We start from the raw sequence: 18844 nt of genomic DNA, 5'->3' as shown, positions 1-18844 counted from the left end.
TTAAAGGCAATTACCATAATCACTTTGTCATATAGGCCTATGTTTTTTGGGAAAGGACAGTGACAATGCCCGCTACATTTGACCACTTGTGAATATTTTACAATAAAGTGACCTTAAGTGTTATGTAACGCAGCAAACAGACCCTTTTACTATGTTTGTGATAAATATTCTCAGGGGTAAAGTAGCCAGGCTTTTGAGCCATCCGCGGGTGTAATGCTTCATTTGTCCCCAGCGGCTGTAGTCGTGGAAACGGTCTTGGGTGCCTGGAAGGAAGAGTGCTGTATTAGAGGGAGATGCATAAAATATTTAGATACACTTAGATGTATTGATTGCTAGTCTCAATAGCTTTTAAATGAAACTATTGTAGTAACAATTGCTAAGTAAGTCTTAATGTATGTAGGAAAACATAAATAACTTTCACAACACAGCACACAACCCTAAAACATTTCATTTTGCAACTCCCAACATGTCATCAAATAATTATACTTTAATGCAAACTAGCCAGCTGTGCCTGTTACCAAATCATGCATGCAGAAAAGTGTAAAATTGCAAAAGGGCCTTCAAAAGCTACAGGCATTAGAAAAAAAGAAGTTATTTAAAAAGGGAAAAATATTTTACATACCATGGACCACATAGGATAGCAGTCTTACCCACATATTCCAAATGATATTTATCATATCACTTTGGAACACTTTGGTTTTATCTGTCTACTTTGTATGTCAAGTATGACATCTCATAAATATGTCTAAGTTTACTCTTAAATGAAAATCTTTATACATCTTAAAGTAACACTATGCAACAATTTGACACTTTTTGAGGTACGGTTTTATAGGCAACTAGTTTTGGTACCATCCACAAATTCTGTTTGATAGCATATGGTCATGTGAAGGACAGATGAACACCTGTGTCTTTCCCACTAGCCATTCAGGATATGTCCTATGTAGTTCTGTATACCGGGCTGGAATACCCTGCAAAATTGGAAGAAAAGCTTTCACAGCATTACATTGCTAGCTATACTGCCAAATGATACCGGTTAGTGTGTTGGCAAGCTTCTTTTAGTGTCAACTGGGCTGTTAGTGGTGTTTGCTAGGTTTTTGCATGCCTTTAAGGTAGATAGCCTGCTAGTTTAGGAACAGAACTCCTTATTGCTGCTTTAAGGTTTATTCATTGTAGTCTCATGTTTATTCCTGTTTGTTTTCTGATTGCAAACACTACACTATACAACCCCAGACAATAATAACATGTCTTTCAACTTTCCACCAGACTGTACATAAACTTACAGACTGACATATCCTCCCTGAGTCTTGCTCATGCTCTTTGTCTTCCTCTTCCCGTTTCTCTTCAGACAACATGGCCGGCTGCTAACACTTGACATGTGCTACTGGCAAGAAGGGAGACCTGGCTGAAATAACTGGGATTAAAAAAAGAACTGAACATGGCTGCACATAGAATCAGAACTACCAACAATACAGTGCTACCCCGCTGCAAGTCAGAGGGGACTCTAATTGACCTCAGTGAGGGAGTGACAGAGGCCACTCTCACAGATGTCAAAGGTGTGTCCTTATTTTGATATGCATTTTTGCTTTTAATTGTGCAGCAGTTTGACTGATTAAAAGCGTTGCATAAAGCTAATATGCATGTAGTGACAGAAGTGTACAATATTAATGATATGTCATTACTATCTTAATTTTTGGCTCATAACTAAATGTTGGTGTGTATTTTGATTTTTGTTTTTTATTATTTTGGTTTTAGTACTTTCTCCAAGTGCCTTGAGACTCGATACTACTGCGGCTTTGGGTACTGCCAGGGAAGTTGTTGCCATCAAGGATTACTGCCCATCCAGCTTCACCACCTTGAAGTTCTCAAAGGGAGAACGACTGTTTGTGCTGGATACATCAGGTGGGGAGTGGTGGTATGCCCACAACAACACAGAGATGGGATACATCCCAGCTGCGTATGTTCAGCCTGTTAATTATCGGGATTCCTCGCTCAGTGACAGTGGGATGATTGACAGCATTGGGGACTGCAGTGAGGATGGGGCCAAGGAGCTGGATCTCCTTGGAGAGTGGACAGGAGTAGTCCTGAAGCCCATTGAACTTCAAAATGGAAACCCTTTTTCTACCAGAACCTCAACAAACCCTTTTCTGAACGGAGGTGTTCAAGGGTCTGTTGATCAGAACAGCAACAGGAGCTCGGTTGACATGCTACTTTTTGACACTTTTACTCCATCAGTCTCCAACACCACCAGCAGTAACATTAATGTCAGTGGTTTTGATGGCACCATGTTTGATACAAGCACCACCACAAACATGGCATTAAACAAAGACAACCCATTTTTTAGGAGCAAGCGTTCTTACAGTTTGTCAGAGCTGTCTAGCTTGAAGGCCCAAAGAGATTCCCCTCAGGGGGTCTTCTTCGGGGGGTTAAAAGCTCCAGCACCAGAGCAGTTTCAAAGCAGGGAGGATTTTCGGACTGCTTGGCTGAACCACAGGAAACTCGCAAGGTCATGTCATGATCTGGACTCTCTGGGTCAGAGCCCAGGGTGGGGACAAACACAGCCCATAGAGACAAATATTGTGTGCAAACTAGATAGTTCAGGTGGCGCTGTTCAACTGCCAGACACCAGCATCAGTATCCATGTCCCAGAGGGTCATGTTGCTGTGGGTGACACCCAGCAAATCTCCATGAAGGCTCTCCTTGACCCACCGCTCGAACTGAACAGTGACCGATGCACCACGGTCAGCCCTGTGGTTGAGGTTAAGTTGAGCAACATGGAGACAAAGACGGCAATCACTTTGGAAATGAAGGTGTCTGTCGTAGTGAAAATGGATAGCCGGCAAATAGCCAACGTGGTTTGTGTGCGGAGTGATTGCAAAGAGGGTCCTTACACGCCTGTGCCTGACGTGTACATGTACGGTGATACAGTCCAGGTATGCCTTGATAACCTTGAGCCCTGCATGTATGTGTCAGTTGTGGCACAAGCCCAGTCGGTTGCTCCGTACACCTCAGTGTGGGAGCATGTTGTAAAGAAGGTAACTCTTGGCGTGTATGGACCCAAGCATATCCACCCATCCTTCAAGATAGTGGTAGCTATTTTTGGCCATGACTGTGCCCCAATGTCACTCATGGTCAGTGAGGTTGGTAAACAAGCCCAATCAACGCCTCCAGTTGCCCTCCAGCTATGGGGAAAGCACCAATTTGTTTTGGCAAAGCCGCAAGACCTACAGGTGGGTGTGTACTCCAACATGTCCAACTATGAGGTCAAGGCCAGTGGGCAGGAAAGGGTGGTGAGGGGCTTCCAGGTCAAACTTGGAAAGGTGAGTCGGATGATCTACATGATCGCTACACGTACGCCGGCAGATCTGGCAGACTTCACCATAAAGATCCAGGTCAAAGACGACAAGGACTGTATTCTTGCTCAGTTTTGCGTTCAGACACCCACGCCCCCACCTACAATAGGACCAAAAACCTCAGTGCAGAGGCGTTTCTTGAAGAAAAAGGAGGTAAAGAAAATTGTGCTGTCACCACTTGCAGCCACCACTAAATACCCTCTGTTTCAGGAACGAAGGGTCACCAATTTAAAATTTGGTAAATTAATCAAAACAGTTATCCGGCAGACCAAGAACCCCTATCTGTTGGAGTACAAGAAAGGGGACGTAGTAGCTCTCCTGAGCGAAGAGAGAATTAAACTAAAGGGCCAGCTTTGGACCAAGGAATGGTACATTGGTTACTGTCACGGAAAGACAGGACTGGTTCATGCCAAAAATGTCCTTGTGGTGGGGAAGGTGAAGCCAATTTACTTCAGTGGGCCTGACCTGACGACCGTGATTCTCCTGGAACAGATTCTGAAGTCGTGCAAGTTCCTCACGTACATCTACGCATCAGTGAGGACCATACTGATGGAGAATGTTGGCAGCTGGAGAGCATTCGCGGACGCTTTGGGGTATGTGAACCTGCCCCTGACACATTTCTGCCGCACGGAGCTGGACAGTGAGCCTGAGAAGGTGGCCTGTGTGCTGGAGAGGCTGAAGGAGGACTGCAACAACGCTGAGGGAAAGGAGAGGAAGTCCTTCCAGAAAGAGCTCATGACTGTGAGTACCTGTTTGCATAGACTGAGTCAATGTGTTTATGTGTAATTTTACTAAAAAATGTTAAAATGTTTTTCAACTTCATAGACAAGTTCATATGACATAAAGACCATAACAATGCTGATGATTAATCAAAGAATAGGGTATGGATAGTGTTATGTCCCTTCCAGCAGCATAAAATACATTATGAAATTATTTCTGCTTATTTTCAGTTTCTGTTGAAGGCACTGCCTCGTTTTTGAGTGAATCTGCGCATTTTACTGCTTCTTGTCATAATCATAGCTGTAGTTTATGTTGGCAGTTGCTTGAAGGTGTTGTCCAGTTGGCTAATCAGGTCTTCAAAGCTCAGAATGCTATTTGTATTATATTCTACAGAAAAGCACAATTCAGATAATCTTGAAGCTTGGATGCTGGTGGGTAAAGGGAGCTTTAAGCTTACTGCAGAACGATGAGAGACAGGTGACTTGCATCATACAATATCTGAACATCATCTAACCTTTATATTGTCACATGAAAACAGACAAACTCAAGGGTATGATTACTCCTTAAGAAATAATGGTCAGATTACATACTTGCTGATTCCTCAAGACATGCTTCTCTGTTAGTGGAAAAACTGTAGATAATACCAGAAAAACGCATTATCATTTTGAATATTCAGCCATTTCACTTCACATTGTGACATGTAGTGCTCTCCAGGTTACCTTGGGTCAAAGTGAGTTATACAGCTATCATATAACACCCAAAACGTCTTATGTGTACCAACACTTAAGTTTTCCAAAGAATGATATAACAACATAGTCACAACACAGGCTTCAGGATGTTTACTCTTATAGAGCAAACAGCTGTTTTGAGACTCTGTCTCAAGTCTGTCTACCCACTTCCACTGGTGTGTTCTCATGGTCTCATCACCCTTGGATGACTGCGATGCAGTTTTATGCATGACAAACAGCAGTGCATCATATTGGCTTTTCTGAGGCATGTTATTGCTTATTCCACTGTCACTGACAATAAAAAAAGAGTTATATAATTATAATTTTTTTTGTAGGCTGTTGTTAAAGATATTGGACCAATGACAAATTGGTCTGTACATGAGTAATGTCCCCATAAACCTTGCCCACATAGATGAATCTAAAATTAGTGCCTGTAGTGCCTCATATACCTCACTGCCTTCAGACTGAACCATGCAGAATGCATCTAGATTTCCATAATTAATGGTGTGTCACAATCCCGGTAACTTTGAGTTGAGTGTGCATCTTCGTTCAGCACATGCAAACCTTGCCTTAGCTGTTATAGGACACCTGCATTTAGCAGTGGAAATTCCTTTCCCTCCCGCTGAACCATCAATCTTTTAAGTGTGTCTTGTTAGCACATTAGAAAAAAGATTGGTTTGATATTCGAAGGCTATTTTAGTACTCGGTGGATGCCATTTCACATTGCTTGTCAGTGTCCATTCACAATCTGTAATTGACAGCCGTGAAAGAGGATCATCTAATATTGTACACTTTAAGGTAGTACAAGTGCTGGCTTGGTATGCTTATGTCTTTCAAATGACCTGTGCTTTTATAAAGTGTTTGCTTAAGTTTCTATCATATCTATTTTCCTGGCTGTTATGCTGCCAGATCAGCACATATGATATCTGCCCCTCTACTTCACAGCTGTGAAGATCTCCCCACTGATGTTTTTAGATAATGGTGAGGGGGAACCAACCTACCTACTGAGTTTCAAGGCTTCATTTCGGAGCTGTTATAATCATCTACATCTCCATTGCTTGTGCAGCTTTGTTCCATTCTGACAGCTTTGTTTAATATTCTGGTGTAAAACGTTGACGAGGGGCCTGCAAGTTTATTTTTAGAGAAAAAGCTAAAGGAAATCAAAAGTAATTTTATGCACAGATGAAAGGGACCTGACAGAACTCCTACACAGATATTATAAGCTTCCTCTCTGTCCACAAGGGGTAATTGCAAATGTGGATGTCTGTTTTGCTCAGAAGACAGCTTTTTTTTTTATCTCCGATTGTCGGTCTGCCGAGGAACAAAAAACAAATACATATCTTGTGGAAGTGCTAGTTTAAGGATTCATATACTGCAAAGTGTGAATATTTTCTTTATTTCTTTATAAGATCTGTGGCATTTCCTTCATTAGTAGCCTTAAAACATCAGGGTTTTCATAATTATACAGACAATACAATAAAGTACAGATATAAGAGAGTCATTTGGGAGACATCCTCAAAACTTAGTTAACTGAGAATTAACAAGGTCCTCATGCAGTTTTGAGAAACATTTGTTGCAAAAAAAATTAATGTCCGATAGACCTTGTTAATTCTCAGATGACAACATATCAACCTCATCAGTTTTGCCAGGGACTGAGGCTTTGGCGGAGATGAAAGAGTTTACTTTTCTCTCACCTACGCTCCAGACTTCCTCTGAGCATTCTGCTCCCTCTTCCCAGTGTCAACAAAGCAGGAAGGCAAAGGCCTTGAGTCCACAGGAACCTGCAACAGGATGTTTCTCATGGCAAGAGCTGCGTGACCTTAGTGTGAGGTGTTCAGAGTGTGACAGAGTGTGACTTTCGAAACCTTTAGATGCAAGGAAATAATGTACGTGCTTTATTTACTGTACTTTACATTCCCCAAATCGAGACTACACATATATGTAAAATATACAGTGTAATCTGCCTTTGTTATGATTTAATAACATGTATGAAATGTGTATAATTATCCGAAATGAGCATTTGAGTACTTGTGAGCGTTATCAAATAGTTTTAGCAAAGATGAATGTTGACTTACGTAAGTCAACCCTGCCTGAAAGGCGTATGGTTGTTGCACTCTCAGCAGTTCAGTGGCTGTGCCAATGGCCTACTCTAAACAGAGCATTGTGTTGCCAACCAGCAGGGCGTTTGTTATATCACACGCCACACGTGTGGGAGGGAGGTTTTACCAGCCCGAGCCGCTCCCCACCTGGTGCCCCTCAGATTAAAGTCTTCCCTAATTCCTTACATCACAAAGGCATTTAAACACATTTATTCTGTACAGGAAGCCGCCCCGTGCTTTGGCTCCAAATGGTTCTCACTTGACTGAAGTTCAACATCAAAGCAGGTTGTTTTGTGCTGCGACAGTTCCCAGGCTTTTCCCACCAGAATGTTCACTTCACCGAATCAGTGCATAGATCTGTTCACATGCACGCTTACACGAACACACACACAAACGCAGTATTGTGGTTTCACATTAATTTTGAAGCACTTTGGTGTAAACACTTAATAAAACCAATGCCATATTGTCTTTATTATTTTAATCATGCAAATGCACACAATATAGGCAACAGCCGTTGTCCACATGAATTTTTGGATATTTAATAGTTGACAAACTTCTTATGCATTCCTCCAAAGAGGAAATTGAAGTTTCTGTCATATCTGGTGCTGTATTGTTAATTGAAACACTATAGAAACGGCAAAAAAATAAGAAGACAAATAAAGGTTGCTCATGAAAACAGCACTAACGGCATGCTGCTATTTCAAATCATGTTGCGTCTTTGGGTCACTGACCAGAGATTTGCAATCGTTTCTCGGCGTCAGGACATGTCTTTGTGGAGAATCACTGCTCTACAGATGTTTCCTGTCTCATTGTTAGTCTGTAAACACGAGTGCCTTATAAGGAACAGGAGGCGCCTGCCGACCTCCCCAAACTCACTCAAAACATTGACTCCCAATTCAAACTTGCCCAATGGGGCAGATAAGTCTGTATGTTATTTTTCTAAATTGAGATTCGCTGTTCTGACCTGTATGTCATTGCTGACATGAATTAGTTACCACTCACACAGTGTTTTACTGTTCCTTCAAATCATGTTTGCCTCAAGAGATGCTAACTGTTTTGGTTCTAATAAGATTTGCCATCCAAACATTTATGGGTAGCTGTTGCCTCTGCCTCTATAAGTGGTGTCTGAGATGGCCAATACGGTTTTGTTTTTGTTTTTATTTGTCAAGATTGGATTGTTGGTGTACCAGCAGTCATCTCTCCATACCTTCTATTACTGGGTTAGAGCTCACTGTGAAGATGAATCAGTGACTGGAGAATGTTTGGTTTGCTGAATCTACTGAGGAAAACCTAATCGAAAATGGCATGAGGAAGAGTGTCAGGAACGCAGGATGCTTGTTGAGGCAGGAGCACTTTCTATGCTTCTGATTCCTAACTTTGTCCTTAAGTGAAGCAGCTGAGCTCACTTTAACATGAACATTTCAGAATGTATCCCTGTCTCTGTGATTTCTCTGTTTGTTATATTTCGATCAAAATTGACAGACAGTTTTAAGCGTGGCCAGTTTAAAGTTTGTGAGGTTGGAAGCTCTGCAAAGGAAACAGGAGCTTTTCCTCCTTCAGTATTGCACAGGAGTATTTCCTCCTTCAGTATAGTGTTCTTCAGAGAAAATACTCAAACACACATACACACTTTCACACAGAGTTTATTGTAAACAGAACTGTTGCTGATTTGTTGTTGAAAAAATGCTGATTTGTTTCAATTGAGTTACTTCAGAGACGGCAGACAAACAATTATACACAGGATGTAGTAAAATCCTCCTCACCACTCCCTCTAAAAACACACTCAAGGGCGAGAGAGAGAGAAACGTATTCAATGGTGCAGTGTGGTGAAGACACCCTGAGTAGCTCCCTGCTGCTGCCCTTGTGGATGACTCCCATTTGTAGATAACTATCCAACCTGGACCCCTGCTATCTCATTCTCCTGTCTGAAATTGAAGCCATCCCTCAGTATGAGTGTGAGTGAGAGAGAGAGAAGAGAGAAGCTTTCATAGCCATCACTACTGCACCAACCCCCCCCTCCTCTCAACCCCCCCACGGATTTCCTGTCATTCCTAGCATTCTTGCTTCCAAAGCCAGAATCAGAGCTTCCAGAGATTAGCGGGGTGTGCCTGATAATGTGTGTCACGGTGCTGATTGTCCATGTCTATCAATCTGGGAGGAACCTTACAATGGAGTAAATATTAAAGCACAAGAATCTAAAACATATAAATCAAACAAAGAAATGTGTATTCTTCTGTATGTGTGTGTGCGTGCCAGTGTACAATCTTGAACATGAACATGGTTATTAGCACCATGACTGCTTTTGAAGTGTTGAACATGTATTTGCCTGTCGGAAAGAATGACAGCGTTTGCATGTCTGAGACAGGCAGAGCTGATTACGCGAATCAACGCTGCGTGTTTGTACTTGTCAGACTGGTGTCCTTCACACGTAGTCTGATGGGAAAACCCCATATGTGTCTTGTGATAATCTGTGAAATTTTAACTGAGGCTGTTTGACAGTTTTCTCCCTCCCTGCACTCCCCCCTCCTCACTAACTCACACACCTCCCTCGCTCCGTTTAAAAATGAAGTTGTTATCCCCAATACCCCCGGCTCGCCATGCCCCATAATAGCACGTAGTTTCCTGGTCCTCTGCCTATCTGTGCATTCATCAAACCGCCCAGCACGCCAGCAGCTAAACAGGCCTGAACTGATTGGCGGCCGTCTCGGGCAGAGCTTAGAAACAGCCTCCCAGACACTTGTGGTTAAAATCAAAACCCGCAGGACAAGGAATTGTGAAATGCGTCGTACACAGTCTTCTGCAGCTCCTATGTTCTGCTTCCTGGTCTGTCACAACACAACAATCCATCATGTAGAGGAGAGCTCAAACAACAACGAACACGCTCACAGGCATGAACAAAACGTACGTGCTAAAAAGCCCTTTACAGATTTTACAGACGTTAAGGAATATTGAATGGAGCGATTTGAAGGGCTCTGTTGTGATGACAGTGTTGTTTTTGTTTTGAAAATGAGAGGACCCTGAGTCACAACAATGCACATAGAGTAGGGGAATGTGGGAGAGTGACACCAGGACACAGGGGCGGGTACTCTCATTGTGGGGAGGTGGGGGGAAGGCTTTTGCAAAAACAAAAGTTATGAGGGAAGTGACTGAAAATCACCCTTGATATTCTCAAGGGGTGCTCTGGCTGTATGAAGAGGGTGTGTATCATCCTGGTGGCATAAAGAGTGTGGGGAGAGGGCAGTTCCCCAATCAGCCAGAGCTGTTATCCCCAGCCCTGCGCAGGCCTGTGTCAGGATGTCAAGTGATACCATGCTGGCAGCACCCTGGTGTTAGTCAGAGGTCTGGCTGATTTACTCACGATATAGGAGATGAAGCCATGTCAGATTTATTACATTTACCAGGGGTCCATTCATTCTTTCATCCAATTACATTTTCAGAAAGATGCAGACATGCATCTGTCCACTGGAGATCGGATCAGTCATTGCCAGTATTATGATCTTGTTATTGGTTAGTTATCTGATGACAACCAGGACTATTTCAGTCTGTTATTATGAAGCCACAACTTGTCAGCACTCACTGTCAGCACAGCAGTCACTGCAAAACCATGATGTTCTTTTTTATTTATTTAAATATTTTCTTCCATAGGCCCTCTTGAAGATGGACTGTCAGGGCTTGGTGGCACGTCTGGTCATGGAATTCGTTCTGCTGACCACAGCCGTTGAGATCGCCGGCCGCTGGAGGGAGCTGGCTGAAAAACTGGCCAAGATGTCCCGGCAGCAGATGGACGCCTACGAGGCTCCACACCGAGACCGGAATGGAGTGGTGGACAGCGAGGTGAGTTGACCATTCAGCTGCGGTCCACAGCTGGAACTGGCTGGAAAGGGCTTATTGTGTTCACCAATGCCAGGCGTGAGCGGTTGCTTATTGATAAAGCCGAACACAACAAATAATGAAGGTTAAGATTAGTGTTGGTGAGAACATAAAAAAGGAACCAATCAGATTATTCTGGTTTGAATTTACACACTCACATGCTCACACACACATAAACGCACACGCCATGCTCAGAAATAGAAACACATGTCACATAAGTCATATATGACTAATATGTAATATGTGTCCAACTATATCACCAACTGTACCAGCTGACAATTTTTGCCTTGCCATAATGCCCTTGAAGGATGCCCTCTAGAATAAATCAAATTAAATATTAAATAATCTTTCATCTTGAACTTACACCTTATTTCCTCTTTGGTGGACCTAGGCCATGTGGAAGCCAGCCTTCGACTTTCTGCTGACGTGGGCGGCTCAGATTGGGGACAGCTACCGCGACGTGATCCAGGAGCTCCACCTGGGCCTGGACCGGATGAAGAGCCCCATCACGCGGCGCTGGAAGCACCTGACGGGGACGCTCATCCTCGTCAACTGCCTGGACCTGCTCCGGAGCTCTGCCTTCACCTCAGCCCACCAGGACGACTGTGCCATCTGAGCCCCTCAGATCCACATCCTTATGCGTCATCCTTACCCATTCGCTCACAGCATTTTCAGACACTTCAGCCATCCACACTGCCTTTGACTGGTCCCACCTCTTCAGTTAGATCACACTCAACCTACTCAAGACTTTTATACCCTAATACTGAATATATTGCAGAACTACAAAATAATGACACTACGCTTCATATTTAGAAAATCGTTCATGCTTGTGCACATTCTGCTTCGTTCACCCACTTGTCCACATGCTTGCATGATGCTGTCCTTGGTTTACAAAGAGGTCTGTAAATGCTGCACGGTGCTTTATCAAGCTAGCTGTAGAGCAGGTAAAGGAGGAATTGAAATTATTGAATTGGCATGATCAACTCTTCTGTTTAGAAATAAAGACTGTACATCTGCTTCATATTAATCTCTGGCAAAAGCCTCTTTTTACTATAAAACTATGAAAGGCTACTTCTTACAAAAGGCTGTTACCAAATCTGCAGTATTGTTCAAGTAATTTTTTATCGTTTATTTCTGTCACAGGATATATATTTTTGAATATAGCACAGAGTAATATTTTGAACCACTTTGACACTTTTTTGTTGTTGTTGACTAAATACACTGTAAGAGAGAAAATTATTACCATTTATATTTCAGTATGTATGGCAGCCAAATGCATGTGTTTTATGTATGTAAAGGTCTATGGTGCGTTTCAAGTCAATCTGTTAGAGAGAGCCTCTTTTTTTCATTCTTTTGGTCTCCGTCACCAAAAAACATTTCATATGAGGTAAAAGATTTTTTTTCTCCGACAGTTTTGTACATTTTGTATCAAGCATTGATAATCAAGCTGTTTTTATGGTTACATGCTTTAAATGTTTATGTCAAAACACTGTAGTTATAAAGGCCAACGATGTCTGGGCAAACGTGTTCATGCATTTCTTTGTGCTAGATTCAGTGCTGTGTACTGTATGCTTATTTAGCACATGTATATGTTGCATGTATATGGGACTACATACTATCATTTGGAATAAAATATTAGCCTTTATACTATAGTGTCCTTCATTGTGATTCACTGACTGAAATGTGTTAGTGTAATGTTTAAACCTAATCAATCTCTTTAACATTTATATAAATATCAATCATTGATACCTAAACAACAACAACAGAAAACAATAATAATAAAAAAATATTCCCAGACTTATCTATGAATCACTTCATTTACAGAATTGTATAGTCTAGGAGGGTCGGAGGCTCAGCTGAATCATACTCTCATCATTAGAAACGGGGGTAATAAAACCATGCTGAGTGAAAATAGAGCCAACTATTTAGTAATGTTACACACCAGACATGTGGAAGGAAATGGGGTAGCTCGTGTCGCAGCATCGTCATGCAGCTCACGCTAAGATGGCCTTCAGATAGATCCAAAAATCATCAGTCTGAAAGGTTAAGAGACTTTTCTAAAGCCTGGTCCTTTATTTAAGAGTACATTTATATTCATACAGGAAGAACATACCAGTATGCCATAGATTCATTACAGGACCAGTTAAGACCCAAATGACTGATGCATTGATAAATGGTATACTATAATATCAGTAGTTTCCCTTATAGTATGTGCAAAATCCGTGGTTTTTATGTGCCGTGTTTCACCAAAAATGCCCAGGACCTGTTTGAGGTATGACACACATCCTAATCTTACCTTCCTTCCTGTTATCCATGGATTTATCAGCTTTCAGTATGATGATTTGCATCACACCTGGGTTTCTCCGAAATGCTCGGAGAGGCAAGGTGGTACTTGCCCTGCTGTGTGTATGCATGTGTATGAGAGAGAGGCAGAGAGAGAGAGAGAGAGAGAGAGAGAGAGAGAGGTTTATGTCAACACTAATTGAGTTTACCCTACATTAACTGAATAAATCTATGAAGTTCTTATATCAAAAGCAAGCCTTGCCTTGCCTTGCCTCTCCTGAGCATTTCGGATGATATAGTTTTGATATTGGATATTCTAGTGCTAAGGGTGGGTTAGCGTTTATAACAAACTGGGATTGTCAAAGGATGAAGGCTGCTGCTCTATGCAGAGCTCTTTCAAAACACTGAAACCATGACAACCCCTTGAGAGTTTAGTGCCTGGGCCTCAAGGGCTTGCACTGAAGATGTCCAACAGAAGGACAACTCTCTTCACAGTAGCACACGCTACACACAATTAAGACACGTCTGGGGATCTCCTTTTTTGTCAAGGAAGTCTATTTATCTCCAATTATTAAACACCTTAACATAATGGATTTGAGGAAAAAATTGCTAAGCATAGGCCTTTAAAAAAAAAAAAAAAAAAAACATACATTTTCGTTCCGGGACAACAATATTATGCAGCATACTTTTATACACTTGTTATTGATTTTCTTTGCAGAATCAATACAATTACACATCACAAATATAATGATTATGCAGCATATTTTTATACAATATAATGCAGCTGTAATGTGCCATGATTGCTATTTTCAAGTATGTTAGCTTAAAGTTTGAACAAGATCAATCCAAAGGAGAAGGGTCCCTATTGTAATTTAAAATCCCTCTCTCTTTCACAGTCATTTCTGTAACCTAATCCCTTTCATCATCGCCTCTCTTCTCAACCTGATATGTCTCTGCCACGTTCAGTCCTCTCTTCTTCATTCTTTCATGAGTTGCGTGTCATCCAGCTGGGGTGCGCATGTCATTCACCCAGTCGAGGGCTTGGTGCATGTTCAGAAGTGAAACAGGAATTACTCATGGGATACTGATTCTCAGCAGAGAACTCCCGTTCTTGGCCTCCGAGTCGAAGTTTGGGCTATCCCATCATGCTTTGCACTGGGTTGCCTTATGTCAGAATGGATTTGGTCACTTGCCTCTCCTACCACCTCGCAGCTACTCTCAGCTCTTTGCTCTACTATTCTACTAGCCTGGTGACACCAGCCTACGTATTTCCGCCTGAATTGATTTCAAGCTCATACTCAGTCTGGCCCAGCCCCATTGACAATCGTTTCCAGAACTCAAAATTTTGCCGGACCAATCAGCGAACAGTTCAGAGCTGTGACGCAAAACTCGCCTTGCCGAGTTGCATGTAGTCCAGCCGAGTTTGTAGTTTAACAGTATAGCAAAAATGGCTACGGAGGAAGAGACACGAAAAGCTATCGGAGAAGTTGTCTCAACTCTCGAGAACATCAGACAATTAAAAGGAGAACAAGAGGATTGTCTTGTAAGTTTTATGATGAGAAAGGACGTCGTAGCTCTTCTCCCAACTGGCTTTGGGAAGAGTTTAATCTACCGAATGCTTACTAAACGTTGCTGATTGGTTAAGGGAACTCCAATGATTTTAAACCTCAAGATAAGCACCCGCCCATCTCGGAAACCAAAATGCATTGGGTTGGCCCAGACTGACTGACGGAATGAAATGGAGTCACAGTCTGGTAACGGCCAGGCTACTATTCTACTAGTCTCACATTAAATATTAAATTCTCCAAAATGAGGACAGAGCTTAAAAAAATACTACAGCCCTGACATGAATAGGAGAGGGGAGGATAGTACTCCCCCAGTACAAATACTCTAGATTGAGGAATTGAAGTTGTTTGGCTTCACACCATTCTTTTTGTCCTTATTCCCTCCCTCAAAAATATCTAATAAGTGAAAGACCTGAAACATGGGGATGAACGGCTGTGCAACCCTCCTTAGAGTTTAAACAGTAGCAGTAGCCAGGGGGAAAGGAGCCATTGCTTAAAGTTCCCCATCCTCCACATTTGCCTCAGGGGTGAGAGCGACCTCATAGATCATTGAAATACTTAGATTACCCTCAGGGACCATGGACATGAAAATACAATTCTAGTCTCAATTTTCCATCACAGGAGAAAAATAGAAGGACTCTCAGTGGTATTTTTAGAACTGTGACACATTGACATTGTAATAAAATAAAGCCTTACTCTGGAATAGAACTCAGTCACATCAATTTGTGTCACCACTAATACATTTATGTGTGACTGGGATGGTTCTATGGAATGATAAAGGGTTATCCAACTCACAAATTCCTTCTTATTGGATTTTGTCATGCTCAGGTTCCCACCCAACTGCGTCTACTGCTGAGTAGACTTTGATTACTAAGCTACTCAACTGCTCTGAAATAGGCTAACTTTACTGTATGCTGTCTTCTGAGTGAAGTAAGGCCACAGGGATGAATTTGCACCCAAGCATTGTAATTTGTGTGACCTACTTTTGTTTGTTCAACTTGTTAAATGTTTAACAACTTGCCACTTAGCTAGATGTGTGTCTTTTACTACCTTGTGCAAAAGTGACAGCCATTAAAATAATCTTAAAATAAGTATCTAGGAGCTATGAGAAGATACCACAAATGTATTTTTAAATCTCACTACTTTACTAGTAGCAGGCCCATGACAAAACTGAAGTAAGAATTTGCACAGTTTGTGTGGCCTAACCATCACTGTTTTTTTTCCCCGTTTTTTTTCTGGAGGCATTGGCAAATGGAGGCATGTGTCCAGTACTCATGAGGTCAAGCCCGGCCTAGCGTCGTGTCTTGGGCCCACTCCCCCATCACTCACTTCCTGTCTGGTCATTACTTCTTGATCTGTCAGTAAGGGCTAGAAAAGCACACACACTTAAAATTCATAACTATTAAGTTCGCACATAGTGTGATACTCAAACATCTGTGTTGTTTCTGCTTAACTGATGAGCCCTATTTGAATTTATTTCGGTAATTTATCTTTTGATGTACAGGGGGATGTCGTACACCACTAAAAAGCTTTTGCAAGCCTTTTATAGCACCAATGCAAAACAAGTATGTATGGCACTACCACATGTTCATGAAGATCCCAATTACATCTCTCTTTCATATGAAAAATTGAAAGAGGAAATGTGCATGCATATTGAATAAACTTTTACGGGCAGAGAGAAATGACTGACTGACATGAATAAATAAAGTGGCAATTTCTGTGTCGACTTCCCTGGTTCACACGGGGTAATAGCACAAGCTGATTGCAATAACATAGTGGTGGAAATAGGGATAGCTAAGGACCACACCTCCCCCTGTTTATGAGCAAGATATAAGACTTATTGACTGTTTGTGTGTGTATGTGTGTGTGGTGAGATAGGGGTGGGAGCCATTTTCTCAGAGAATGAATCAGAGAAGGAAAATGTATTGAAACTAAAAGGTTGTGGCCGGTGGCGTACATCCTGGTGTGGGAGATAGCGCAAGGCGTATTTTTTCACAGGCTTCTAATGTTAACCTGTGGTGAGCACAAAAAAAAAACATATTAGTTTGTTTTGTCAGACATTTATCCAAAGACAACTACAGAAGAGGTGAGGTGGCCTGAGCTACAGAAACAGGCAGATTTTTCACAGATGTAATGCGCCATCTAGTGGTGATTGATATTTGTTGTATTGTATTGTATTTTCTTTTTTGTTAGGTCATTGGAACAGGTCTTGATGCTCAATTTGCTTACATTTTAGGCAAGAAGTTGCAAGATATGAATACATTTGATACATCAATATGGACAAATTCGCTCAGGGAAGTACAATGTCAAACACTATACAAGTTTTGGAAATGTTTTTCCTTTTTTCAGTGCAAAAAGGGACTCAAGGATACACCGATGGATTGGATGTAAGCTTACAGATTTGATGGAGAGAAAAAGTTTGAAATGTTGTTTTTGATCAATAATATAGTGGGGAAGACACAGTAGTTACTAAGTTACTATAATAAACCATCACATTTGACAAAAAAAATGTATGTGTAGAGTCCAATGTATTCCAGACATATACTCCTATACTCATATCTCATGTCTGGTGGAATTTCTAAATGCTCAGGAAGATGAACTACTGGCTGTACTTACAGCACATCCAGTCAAGGTGAATGAAATGCACAGATGCTTGTGACTTTTTTTTAAAACTTTTTTCCACTAGCTGGCAGTTTTCATGTATCAAACCAAGAGCAGCACAGTCTAGCTGAAATGGCACTCATGCATCAGCTATGGCAAATTTGGTTCATTATGGAACACCCATCCAAATATTAATGAATTTCATGAAAGGTATTCATGAATAAAAACCTTTGTGTCATTCTTGTATTATTTTGGTATTCGCTGTTTTGAGTATGACATTTTGTGGTATGCATGCAATACCTTGGTGCCATATTCCTCAGACCATTTTAGTTTGAATTTGTCTAAAAATGTGCATCCATGTGGACATTTACTACCTGGTAAATCTAGTATCTTCTAAATCTGTGGGCTGCAATATTTTCTCTGTGTCTAACATTGTGTGAAATAAGTTGTATGAATGATAGCATAAAAGGAGCTTTAAAAAAACAACAGAAAAAGCGGAGCATATCTCTCTCAAGTGTACAGCGTGTGGCTGTAGATTGTTCTCGTCTCCATCTGATAGATGAATCTGAGGCTGTCTGTGCCAGTGTTCCTCTGCAGCTTGACCTACAAAGGAATGCTCTCCCAAATGAGGCCTCGGCGTACCAGTCACGGCCCCTCTGCTGCCTGATCTGCACACACACACACACACACACACACACACACATACACACACACACACACAGACACACACACACACACACACACACACACACACACACACACACAAACACCAGACAGAAACACATCCAGGTTGAGAGGGGTGGTTTTTGGCAGCTTCTGTTTTGCATCAGACATACCCGCACTGTGGTACTCTAATGGTTCTGAAGGCTGAGGGTAGCCTCAGCAGGTACAGCCTATTAGGCCCATAAGATGGCTATCCCACAACATTATCACATAAAGAAACATTAAAGCTGTCGAAAGCAGGTGTCAGTGTAAAACAATGAAAGTGCTTCTGGACTTGTAATGATGATAATGTAACTGTTGCGGGACGATAAACTGTATTCCTCTAATTTCACTTATACACAGGACATTAGGAAAAATTTCTTGCTACTGGTTGGGGACTGCCAATCCTGTAACTGTCACATCAAAGTACTCATACCCAGCAACCTTTCCTAACCGATATAACAACTGCTCAACCATAGATCCTGCATAGCAGGGTACAACAACAAACCACGCACATGTTGCACCAGGGATCCGTAAAGGCCCTCCTTTACATTACAGCAGAAACTGTCCATAGCCCACAAGTGCTAAACACAACAACATGACTGCCCAAACACAGAACCTGGGGGGGTATTCCAAGTACATGGTTTGGTGAGTATCACAGGATAAGTTAACTCATAAACCTCCTAAAAAAATTCCCTATGGCTTTGTTTTGCTAGGAAAATGAAGCCATAAAGCTCTCCTATTAGGAGGTTTACCACTTACATGGAGTTAACTTATCCAGGTTTGTCACTAAACCACGCTATAGGAATACCCCCCTGAGCAGCAGGAAACAACAACAACAACAACAACAACAAAACTGCTTTCATGAGAATTTCACTGGGATTTTTAGCAGGCAGCTTAGTGTCTGGTGCCTCCCAGACCCACCC

At 41.8% G+C, this 18844-nt stretch overlaps 1 protein-coding gene across 1 annotated transcript; it reads left to right on the top strand.

Annotated features, from left to right (window-relative positions):
• Positions 1–1432: 1432 nt before the first annotated feature.
• Positions 1433–11383, top strand: sh3bp4 (SH3-domain binding protein 4; the record flags this gene model as incomplete). The annotated part of the gene is made up of 4 exons (XM_080839160.1): positions 1433–1553; positions 1753–4091; positions 10543–10731; positions 11159–11383. Exons 1-4 carry the CDS (start codon positions 1436–1438, stop codon positions 11381–11383), a joined length of 2871 nt encoding a protein of 956 aa, XP_080695286.1. The 5' UTR covers positions 1433–1435.
• Between the last annotated feature and the right edge of the window lie 7461 nt (positions 11384–18844).

Source organism: Sprattus sprattus (assembly GCF_963457725.1).
Source record: "Sprattus sprattus genome assembly, chromosome: 5".
Lineage (NCBI taxonomy): Eukaryota > Metazoa > Chordata > Actinopteri > Clupeiformes > Clupeidae > Sprattus > Sprattus sprattus.
Note: the sequence above shows the minus strand (reverse complement) of the source record. Positions and strands in the feature narration are given on the sequence as shown.